The sequence below is a fragment of the Colossoma macropomum genome, unplaced genomic scaffold (assembly GCF_904425465.1).
Source record: "Colossoma macropomum unplaced genomic scaffold, Colossoma_macropomum, whole genome shotgun sequence".
NCBI lineage: Eukaryota > Metazoa > Chordata > Actinopteri > Characiformes > Serrasalmidae > Colossoma > Colossoma macropomum.
Window position 1 is genome coordinate 769,745 of NW_023495530.1, and position 11,631 is coordinate 781,375.

The 11,631-nt window shown below is 41.6% G+C and overlaps 1 protein-coding gene across 1 annotated transcript; it reads left to right on the forward strand.

Annotated features, from left to right (window-relative positions):
- The first annotated feature begins 273 nt into the window (after positions 1-273).
- cnppd1 (cyclin Pas1/PHO80 domain containing 1) lies at positions 274-10,105 on the forward strand. The gene is made up of 8 exons (XM_036562821.1): positions 274-466; positions 1,193-1,295; positions 3,179-3,260; positions 3,356-3,476; positions 4,732-4,860; positions 5,052-5,113; positions 5,333-5,450; positions 6,508-10,105. Exons 1-8 carry the CDS (start codon positions 404-406, stop codon positions 7,117-7,119), a joined length of 1,290 nt encoding a protein of 429 aa, XP_036418714.1. The 5' UTR covers positions 274-403; the 3' UTR covers positions 7,120-10,105.
- The last annotated feature ends 1,526 nt before the right edge of the window (positions 10,106-11,631 follow it).

Sequence of the window (11,631 nt, forward strand, 5' to 3'; positions counted from 1 at the left end):
ATTAACACAGCTGTACATTACTCTCCGCTGTACATTAACACTGCTGTACATTAACACAGCTGTACATTAACACAGCTGTACATTACTCCCGCTGTACATTAACACGCTGTACATTACTCTCCGCTGTACATTAACACAGCTGTACATTACTCTCCGCTGTACATTAACACTGCTGTACATTAACACAGCTGTACATTAATACTGCTGTACATTAACACGGCCGTTATTAACGGTGTGTTTCGAGCTCTTCCAGCAGAGGCGCAGGTCAGACCGGTCTGACTGCTGTAGCTTTAGCTTTAGCCTGAGCTCCGTCCCTCTAGCGGCTGTGAGCGGAGGGGAGACGCCTTTCTACATGCTCACCGGGGCTTCTGCTTCTCTATACTCCACCTTTCACCTCTAAAACATGGATTTTGGGGATCTCTTTGACGAGCGGACCTTTCCCTTCTCCGACTTTCAAGAGTTTACGGTACAGAAAAGGATATTTTATGTTTGCTGTCGAAAGCGAGCGCGAGTTAGCATCGCGCTAAATAACATTAGCGTTAGCCCGTTAGCCGACTCCCTAATAACGTTAACGATACTCCGCCCGAGGTAAAGAGCCGTTTCTGTCAGTTTAGTTAGCTCGATATCTTCATCATGAACGACATAAACACATTTCAAGCTGTGTCAGTTTGAATAGTGTACTGGGGTATACAGCCGAGCCCGCCAACTGTCTGTTATAGTTATTAGCTAAGCTATTCCCAGCTTCTTGTTCGAATTTCTCCGGTCCACCTTAAATGGTGCAGCAGTTACACTCTGACGCCTCAGGCGCCACAATATAACTGCTGAACCATTTAAGGTGGAACGGATAAATTGAAATAGGAAGCTGGCGAATAGGAAGCTAACGACAGCCTCGAAGCTAAGCGCGCTGTAGCTGAAGGCCTTAATGGCACAGAAAACGAAATAATGTCGTTTTTGTTGTGAATTAGCGGTTCTGATAAGGAGTTAGTGCGTTATTAAGACATTCTCGGGAGGTAAACGAGCACATTTAACCCGCTTCAGCGCTGCTGTTTGTTGGTTTGTTAGCTAGCAGTGCTAACCTGCTGACACCCAGGCTGATTTACGCGCTGACCGAGCAGCAGGTGTGTCGGCTGCACTGTTTACTGTGCTGTTTTGCTCTGAGGACAACATATTTTGATTTTTTCCGCTATTTTAGTTTCTCCCTGGACATCAGCAGCTGGCAGACCGAGTCCGGAAGCGCCTGTATTACGGCCTTGATCCGGACACTTCTCTGGACGCGCTGTCCTGCCCTGTCACCGGTGGGTGAAGTTATTACTGTAGATGTATATTAGATATATAGACGCATTTGTGTTGCTTTTATATTATTTATTTGCGTTTTTACGGCCCCTAAGGTGGCATGGTGATTTATTTTTAGTAAGGCGTGGCCACAAATTAATAAGTTACTATATTGAGGCCACAGATTAATGTAATGAGGCCACAAGGTGCTATATTGAGATCACAAATTATTATATAAAGAAGGTGCTTTAATGAGTACACAATTTATTATAGTGAGGCCACAGTTTACTGTATTGAGGACACAAATTATTATAGTGAGGCCACAAATTACTATAGTGAGGCCACAATTTACTGTTAAATTACTATATTGAGGCCACGAGTTATGAGAAGCTTAACTTGTGGCCTCAGCCTAGTAATCTGTGGCCTCAATATATCAATTCATGGCCACGCCTTATTAAAATAGTCACCGTGTGACTTCAGGGGCTCTGTACGTTTCTTTACGTGGTGTGGTGACCCCATCATGACCTTTAGGCTGTTTCTAATGTTAGACTGCATTCTTTTACTCGGTGGTCTCACTGGATACGTTCACTCACATTCATGTAACGTTACTCAAGCAACATGTTGGCTCATTTGTAATAACTTCAGTGTTTGTAAGCAGCACGTTGAGTTCTAATGAAGTGGTGAGGAAGGATTTTACTTTTGATTCAGTTTCCTTTTAGTTCATTAACTCTCACTTCCTTTTTTTGGGGGTTAATTTTGATCTCTTTTGTTTGCTGTACTTCCTGGACAGCTTTGCTGTCACTCCCACCCCTCACTTTGAGTTTTGGCACTGTGTTTTACCCCAAATTGATTTAAAAAAGATACAAATAACCTTCCTTGGCTCAAAGATGCTGGATGTAACTAAGTGATAGGCCTGTTAGGATCAGGAAATTTTAGCTGACGATTAACCGTCTTTGTTTTTGAATGTGGTGAAATAGGCTTATTAGCCATCTTGCTTACTTGCTGTGTTTGCTTATCAGCTAAGGTTGGTTGTACTGTCAGAATGATACACCACACAGTTGTTCACACTCACACAAATGTCTGCAGTTCCACAAAATCATGTGTAGAGCCAAACCAATCGCAGAGAGTGAAAACACAAGTAAAAAACTGTAACAATACATGCAAAAAACATTACAACAGATAAACCAACTTTACTCAGCAGTGCCCTCTGAATGTTAGAGCAGCAAGTTAGAAGTTGAAACTTTTTTGTTTTCTTTAGTCCCACAATGTGTTTCAATGCATACATTCATTCCCTTGCTGTGGTGTATATAATTGCAGTAAGGTGACTTTGTAATAACTGTGACAGGCCTGTTAAGAAGTTCCTCTGCAGTTCTACAAGGGAACTCGCCTCGTAGAGTTTTTGGACGTGACCTTTTTTCAATTAAGCCTTTTTTCTGAAGCTATGTTCACATTACAAGCCTTATCGCTCAAATCCGATTTTTTGCTCAAATCCGTTTTTTTTTTTCCGGATACGTATCCGATCTAGGACCACATATGAAAGTGGCTCACGTCGAACAGATCAGATTTGCGTGTCCACACAGCCCTGAAAACGTCAGATCTGAGTCACGTTAGGGCAAAAAATCGGATTTGTGTGTCCACACAGCCCTGAAAACATCAGATCTGAGTCACGTTAGGGCAAAAAATCTGATTCATGCCACTTCAGCCTGGTAATGTGAACGTAGCCAACTTCACCAAAGTATCAGTACTTTTACTTGAGAGTGCTGCTCTACTCATGCTTGCTTACGTTGTTTTGGATCAAGGCGCGGGTCCATGTTGGTAGGTCTACTTGATGTTTGGTTGCCATCAGTTTAGTGAAGCATGTAGGATGATTTACACCTAATGCTCGTTTACTTTCGTTTCACAATAGATATCGCCGTTGAACTGCTCCAGAAATCTGCCCCAAGCCCGATACGGAAGCTCCACAAGAAATATGCCGCACATGTAGCCAGGTGAGTTTCTCTTCTTTTTTCCTCCCAATGCTTCCGTGCACTATTCTTGCTCTGCTGTGCATTTGGCCTCTACAATACACCTTTTTCCATTTCAGAGAAGCATGCATCTCCCCGTGCGCTATGATGTTGGCCCTGGTTTACATTGAAAGGCTCCGACACAGAAACCCAGAGTACCTGCAGCAGATCTCCTCCTCCGACCTCTTTCTGATATCCATGGTAAGCTTTCAAATAAAAGACGCCCCAAGAAGGTGTTTTTGAGAGAAAAGTCAAGAAGTACTGAACAAGTTAATGCTGTTCTCAGTGGGGCTGCATATCCTTCAAAACTTTTCCATCTTTGGCTTCAATACTGGTGCTTTATTTTTTCTCAGTACCTTCTTCTGAATTACAAACCGGAAGTGGGTGTGGCTTGTGAGCATAGCTATGCATACCTAGATGCTGCAATCGGGTCCAGCCAGGCACGTGAACGGCGCCGCCGTGAACATTGCTGCTGGACTGCATTCAGTACCATTACAGAGCGGGCAGTTTAAGAAAAATATTGTCCAAAATTACACTATTTCGAGAATATTGCTCTCAGAAAGAGGGATAGGATTATATAACGGAGGGAACACAGCGATCCACGCTCATGTCTGTGTGATGTTTATGTATGGCCGTGTGGTTGGTGAGGCACAGAGAACCTGTTGATGTGATTGTTTTTCCTCTGGTTTTATATTAAGCTTATTTCATTTAACAGTCTATTCAGGGGATCTTAACTCTATGTAGAAGATGGTTAATGCTTTGTAGGTAAGTTATAGTATTCCTTAATCCGTGTAGATATTAACAATAGATTAATATTAGCACTTTCTTACACAAACCCGAGGCTAGCTTATTTGCCTGCTTCTTGTTCGAATTTTCCCGTTCCACCTTAAATGGTGCATCAGTCAGCTTCTTGTTCGAATTTTCCCGTTCCACCTTAAATGGTGCATCAGTCAGCTTCTTGTTCGAATTTTCCCGTTCCACCTTAAATGGTGCATCAGCCAGCATCTTGTTCGAATTTTCCCGTTCCACCTTAAATGGTGCAGCTTCAGGTACCAGTAAGTGACTGCTACACTATTTAAAGTGGAGCGGAAAAACTCGAACAAGAAGCTGGCAAATTAGAAGCCAACTTTAGTTTCGTCCTTCTTGCTGTGTTTTGGGGGCATCTATCTGTCTATGGTTGTGAGGTGCGGAAAGTGGGTATTTTTATTGACCTCAGTGGACTGAAGATGCATCAAGCTGGCTAGTGTGACATGATTAAGATACAAACAGAATATAATTTAGACAGCCAGTGAGCAGCCTGCGTTTTAGAGCAAGCATGCTTTCTGGATGCTGATAAAGTTGTCTATTCAGGAATTGAAATGTTAGGACTGCTAGAGATTTTGCATATTAGGACTTTGTGTATTGGCGTTTTTTTTTCAGTTGAGTCATGAAGTGCTTCTTTGTGTTCTCTCTGCAGATGGTGGCCAGCAAATATTTGTACGACGAAGGAGAGGAAGAGGAGGTTTTCAATGACGAATGGGGTGCAGCCGGCAAGTTGGACGTGCAGACTGTCAACACCCTGGAGTTGAATTTCCTCAGTGCTATTGTAAGTCCACCGTGCATAACGTCGCATGGTTCAGGGACATTGACTCGGGGCGTATTCACAAAAGAGCCATAATAAGCCTGCTGGATGTATGTTGGCTCTGCCATTTTTTCATTGCAGTTGGTGCTTCTTGTTAAGAGCTATCGTGCGTTCCTTTCCCACCTAGTCCAAAGCTTTGACCTTTTATTTTTCAGGATTGGAGTCTGTTCACTGAGCCCAGTGAGTTATTTAATGTACTCAACCAACTTGAGACCAGGTCAGTGTTGTTTTTTTCCTCCCCAAGTCTGATACTGTTGAGATCCTTATGATGATTGAACCAACTCTATCAGCAGTCAGCACTGCATAGTTTGTTGATTGCGCTGATTATCCATATTTGATCAAACTGAAATGTATTGAGTGTTTCCCAGAGAACTGGAGAATGAATCTGTTGTGCCTGCTCATGATGATAACACTGTGATTCGTCCCATTTTGACAGCATTGCGGAACGGCAGGGCATGAAGCGGGGCTGGTTTACTTACACAGACCTGTGTGTGCTTCTGGAGCAGTCCAACTGGAGGCAGGCGCTAACGGCCATCTATCAGCACTTTGCCAAGGTAAAGGCAGAACAGTCCATCCATAAACACCGATATACCCTGCATTGAACTCAAATTGGAAAAACTAATAGTGATGTTGCAGTTATCTCAACAGAGTTGTCTATAATGAAATTTATTTAGTGTGATGTTAAACACTTGAACTTTAAAGATGTGTCAGCGGGTTTGGACATCCTTTCTTCATTCTTATAGCTATATACACTTTACATAAGTTACTGAAATGTTCATTTTAGTTACTAAGTAGTACGTAAAGATAGATAGAGAAATAGATAGATAGAGAGAGAGATACTTTAATTTTTTTTTAATTTAGCAGCCTGTATCAGTCACACAACACAGGACTGTTATAATAATAAGGGTGATACAATATAAACAGAATAATATACACAAAAAAATCTGTCTACAGACATATATACAAAAATCTGCTATAAGATCTATAACTTGAGATTAAAAAGGCAGTGCAGTGATGGCTGTACAAGGAGGCGCAGGTAGCAGCATATAATGACAATACTGAATAAATATGTGCATGTATTGGTACTGAAATAAAGTGTCCAGATGTGTAAGATGCGTGATAAGGTGTGCAGAAAGTGCAATATGTACAGTGAGGTGTTCATATGTGCAGACAGATAAAATAAACCTGTAATTTAGCATGAGGGATTCAGTCCACATCTCTCATCTTCCCTCTTCTCTTCTGGCCCCACTGGGAAGGGTTGAAGAGCCTAATGGCTCTAGGGACAAAGAATCTCCTAATTGATTAATCTAAAACCTTTAAGGAGGTTAAATAGCAATTTGATAACAAAAAAAATTTTTTTTACTTAATGTCTAAGATTTTGATCAACGCTGTTAATAAGTTAACATATATCAAATATAATTATGTATATTTGCCTGTTTTTTTTAGGTACTGTATCCTGAAAGAAGGTTTAGGCTACTTGTCCTTTGTTTGTAACTGTAAAAGGTTATGGGTAAAGAAAGAACAAGAATGTAGACGTTTGAAAAGATGAGATCACATAGTTGGAGGTGATTGTCGAGCTGAACGGATCCTTCTTTTCCTCCCTTTCTGCAGGTCACATGTATGCTGGGTCTCCTCTACTTGACCAGCGTGGCCGGACTCATCGCAGCCTCAGCCGTCCTGCACCAGCTCAGCACCAGCCGCTATCCTCTTGTCCCGGTCGACGTGATGAACCCTGCCCTCCTCCAGCCCCCTGAACGTATCTCCAGCCTTCAAACACACACCCCCTCCACAGCCCCCCATCGTCACTGCTGTGTCTTAGGTAACGAAAGCCAAAAACCCCGTGTTCCCATCTCGCCGGATTTTCACCACCATCACCATGGCCCGTCCTCACACTCTACCTTCCCTCAGAACTCTGCGTTCTCTCTGTTCGGTTCCCTCTTCTCGGCCCTCGCTTCTTCGGACCCCTCCCCACAGGAGTGCACCGACCCCCTGTTCTTCTGTCACGGTCACCTGGACGTTTTTTCCCCGTCGCAGTGCGGGGCTCGTAACGTTTCCACAAACCATCACTCGTCCTGGTACAACTGGTTCGCTACACCGTGGCTGTCTCCTGCTCTGCTAAGTGAGGGTCCTTTAATCCCGGTGGCCACCCTCCAGAGACGCCCTTGTTCCCCCGAGACCGCACTGCCTTTTGGGAAATCCCCAGCGCTCCTCATACCTGCTTAAAGATGGGCCGCCAAACCCCTGCTCATGGTCGCGGAATCATACCAGCTTGTCTTTTAGACTCTCCTGATTTATAATACCTCCCTTGGTTTTTCTATGGGGTTTCTATACTTAAAACCTTCTAATGCCCAGAGCACAGCGACCCAGCGTTCTCCAACAAACACCAGCAAATGTGCATGTGATTGTCGGGAGTGTTAAGAATGTTCTTCCTCATTCACATGGCTTTTGAAGTTCTAGATTCTAGGGTAGTATAAACTGCCCACATTGGGTTGTTGGTGTTTGTTGGTAAATGTTAAGTCTTTAAAAGTCTTTAAAAGCACTTAGGCCCCATCGGCGATTGGCCGGTGGTCGTGGTCGTACCCCTGTCTTGCACATTTGAATATTTTCTTGCTTGAACTCAGCCACTCGACTTAGAACGAGCTTATTTATAAGCTAATACATTGGATCAGGCATCTAAGACGTTAACATACCAGGATTAGGAACCCTTACAATAGGCTAAGGATACCGATAGGAAGCTGCAATTGTAAATAAGTTATATGGGTTGAATACGAGATAAAAGTTTGGTGGGTGTAAAGAAGCTACCTGTAAGGTGTCCACGTTAGTGAAGGCTATGGTCTTCACAAAACTTTTTAAAACTTAAACGAGGCATTAACCTTCGTTAATCTCATTGGAAAATCTCTCCAAAGGCCAGTTTAGCTCTTGTGCCAAATTCGTTATAACTTGGCCTCTGTGATTGTTTATTGCACCATGCAGATGTGCATTTGCAATAAGTTTCGGGAGCTTTTACAGGTTAGTTTTGCTTGGCATCTTCTTTCATTTGAATCCTACCTTGACTTTGTCTCCCTGATTTAAGTTAGCTTTTTCCACAACAGCGCATTTTAACCATTTTGGTGTGTTGCCTTTTTTATATAACACATTTATATAGGAATATTTCACATCCTAAAATGTTGACAGAAGTGCGCACAAGCACAGGAAACGACGAGTGAGGAATTTTTTTGTTTGTTAGTTGTTTTAACTTGAAGTATGTAACTCTGGTTTGGAAATGGTTTGCGAGTGGATTCTGTTATGGACGTTATGCTCTTGAGGAGGGGATTGTAATGTTGTCCATTGCCAGTGAACGAGCATCTACTGCTGGATTGGTTCAGGTTTAGTTTTTGTTTTAATTTTTATAGCAAACATAAGGTAATAGGAACGTAATAGGTTCATACAACTGTTCTATTTTGTTCTGTTTTATTACAAAAAACTGAACATTAAATCATCTGCAGTCTGTTACTGTTATTTTTTTTAACCTTCTTCTACTTTAGCGAACTTTCTGATTTCTCCTGCAGGATTTTTCGTCCACCACGGCTGCGGTCAGTAAGATAATACAGCCGTGTGTGGATGTTAAACCACGCAAAGCATTGAAAGCTCAGTTTCAGGATGGCTCTATCAGGCTGGCTGGACTACCGCTAAGTTGCTGATGAGGCTGAGGAAGGGTGAATATGGCTTTTCTAATGAGCTGGATAACTTGCTGAGGTTCTAAAATCATTCCTTAGGGCCTCCCAGAAGGTCCACATTTTTGCTCCAACCCAACTTGCACCACATGAAGATGAAGGAAAAATGGACCTTCTGGTGGGCCTAAGGACCGATGTGGAAACCGTGGACATAAACGAGTAGTTTGGCCCACAATCTACTTTATTTTCCCCTGTAATTTTACAGTATTTTTCTCTTACTCCAAATGTAGTCAGCCAAGACATGCTTGGTGTCTGAAGTTTGCTTCTCTAGTTTTGCGTTAGAGCTAATACAGCTAACAAGCAGTGAACCATTTTTATAGGTTGTGAGTTCTTTTAATTCTTTTTATAGTCTGTTTTTATTTAACCGGACTGAGCTAACGTTGTATTTAGGCTTGGTGCTAATTGGTAACTCTAAGCCTGTTAGCTACATTGTGCTGCACTCGACTAGAACTCGTACCTCAGAATTTCCGACCTCCAACTAGAAACACCTGCTCAGTTGGGAATTCCTTCTCGGAAAGTTGGGAAGTCACAATTATGAAACGCTAAGTCAGAGTTATGATAAAGTAAGTCATAATTATAAGATGCTAAAGTCATAATTATAAGGTGCTACGTCATAGGAAAGTAAGTCACAATTATGAAATGCTAAGTCATAATTATGAGAAAGTGAGTCATAATTATAAGATGCTAAAGTCATAATTATAAGGTGAATTTCCGACCTCCAACTAGAAACACCTGCTCAACTGGGAATTCCTACTCGGAAAATTGGGAATTCAGCGAATGATGCCACATCAGAATGGCTGCTCACTCAGTCAATAGTAATAAAGTACCAGTTTTAAATGAAGTTTGCTTCAGAGCAGACAATGTACACCTCAGCTTCGGCTTGCTAGCTCGTTGCTAACAGTACAAGTTTACATGGAGTTTTTCCCACTTTGTAACTCAAACAGTTCAAAACTGAGAAAAATATATATATAAATTTGAGCTCCCAGTTCCAGGTTACGTCGAACACATCATTAGCTGCATAGCTCCAATGCTGAGCTAAGGAAGCAAATTTGTTTTGTTTTGGAGTAAGAGGGGAAAATTAGCTGGTTAGCTTGAGCTAGCTATCATAAGTTTGAGCTTTTCCAGACTATTCCTTGAAGCAAACAAGTGTCCTCCTCTGGTCGCAGCCTTCCTCTTCTCTGTTGGAAAGGCTTGACCTTCAGATGAAGCTAATAGCTAGCTGTCCAGCTCATTAGCCAAATCAAATGGCTGAGGGTTGAAAATGGAGGGAGTTGAGTGAAGTGCGTTGCTGTGGTGAATGTTAAAGTCGGCTTGAGGAAAGCTGTATTACAGGTTCTCATCTGTAAAGGTTGCTGAACACACTTTTGAATCAGTGTCCAGCCGACCTTCGTTCGCTTTCTCGTTTTTGAGTTTTTGAAGTAGAGTTTAAGACCTTTATGGCCTCATTGTTTTGAATGTGTAAAGAGGTGACAAATAAAGGATTTGGTTGGAAAGCACTGGTTGTCATCAAATGTTTTATTCATGTGTGGCTCTTTTTTATTTAAATCACGGAATATAAGTGATCTTCAGCAGGGAACACTGACACTATTGCTAACCCCAGCACTGAACAGTTTGAAAAATGTCTATTTTTTGGTGTGTTTAACACCGAATTCACAGTGTTCATCTCATTCACACAGGATAGTCAGTCAGAAGCTAAAGCACCCATGAAGGTTTAGCTAAGCAAGCTCATGAAGCAAACACACACACAAACAGCAGCTAGTTACCCAGTTAGCAAAATGTGTCTGGCTCACTTGTGGGCCACATCCAGTTGCTTTATCCACTTCTCTGTTCTTTGAGGGGTCTTTGAGGGGTCTCTACAGAAATTAGCCCCATATTTACTGTAGCTAGTGGAGAGTCTCTGGTATGCTGCTGAAATAAACTGACATATGTATCTACAACTTAAAATTCCCAGGTAATCCCTCCTCTGTTAATAAGAATGATGGATCTTCTCCCTAAAAGTAACTGTACAAACTTCTAAGGTCAGTTGGCTTTAAGGCTGCCCAAAGTGGGGCCTGAAGGACATTTGATTAGGCCCACCAAAAGGTGCCCCAGACTCCCTCAGTCAAAGAGAAATCACATTTTTAATTTTCCTAATCTTTATTTCTGAAGTACTTTTAGTGGCCAAACATACAGATTGAGTTGTAAAATAAAATGTAAATAAAATCTGACATCATATTATTGCCATTGACTCTAATACAGAAGGAACAACACACATGTAGCTAGCAGTTACAAGCTAATACATCATAACAGGCGGTGGTACACAGATTTAGGGACCACCGGCAAGTTTACCAAGTTTCCCCCTTGTAAATACGACTTGTCGACTGCTTGTGTCCAAATTCATACGTGGGTAAGCTGGTATTCCCTCAGACACCATTAGAACACAGACTGGAGTGCAGCCTAAAGTTCTAACGTCACTCAGCTTTAGAAACATACTGAATACTAAATGAACTGTGTTCAGTGTTCTTGAGTGAGAATGGGGGGAAATTCAACTCGCTTCAATTTGATTTAGGTAGTGCTTTTACAACAGTCAACGGCAGCCTGTCTCTGCCACTTCAACAAAAGAGGAGAGTTAGTCATGAGATTGTAAGCCATACTTACTATATAGCAAGTCATAATTATGAGATGCTAAGTCATAATTATAAGGCGGTAAGTCATAATTATGAGAAAGTAAGTCACAATTATGAAATGCTAAGTCAGAGTTATGATAAAGTAAGTCATACTTATAAGATGCTAAAGTCAATTTTAAGGTGCTAAGTCATAATTATGAGACCCTAAGTCATGAGATAGTAGTCACAATTATGAGATGCTAAGTCATAATTATGAGAAAGTAAGTCACAATTATGAAACGCTAAGTCAGAGTTATGATAAAGTAAGTCATAATTATGAGACGCTAAGTCATAAGATGCTAAAGTCATAATTATAAGGTGGTAAGTCATAATTCTGAGACACTAAGTCATAAGAAAGTAAGTCACAATTATGAAAT

What these genes read in the sequence shown, in the direction of transcription:
- cnppd1 (XM_036562821.1), top strand. Translation starts at nt 404, where the DNA reads ATGGATTTTGGGGATCTCTTTGACGAGCGGACCTTTCCCTTCTCCGAC. An exon ending in GCTGTCCTGCCCTGTCACCG is followed by an intron (nt 1,296 to 3,178) that starts GTGGGTGAAGTT and finishes GTTTCACAATAG; the next exon opens with ATATCGCCGTTGAACTGCTC. An exon ending in TGAATTTCCTCAGTGCTATT is followed by an intron (nt 4,861 to 5,051) that starts GTAAGTCCACCG and finishes TTTATTTTTCAG; the next exon opens with GATTGGAGTCTGTTCACTGA.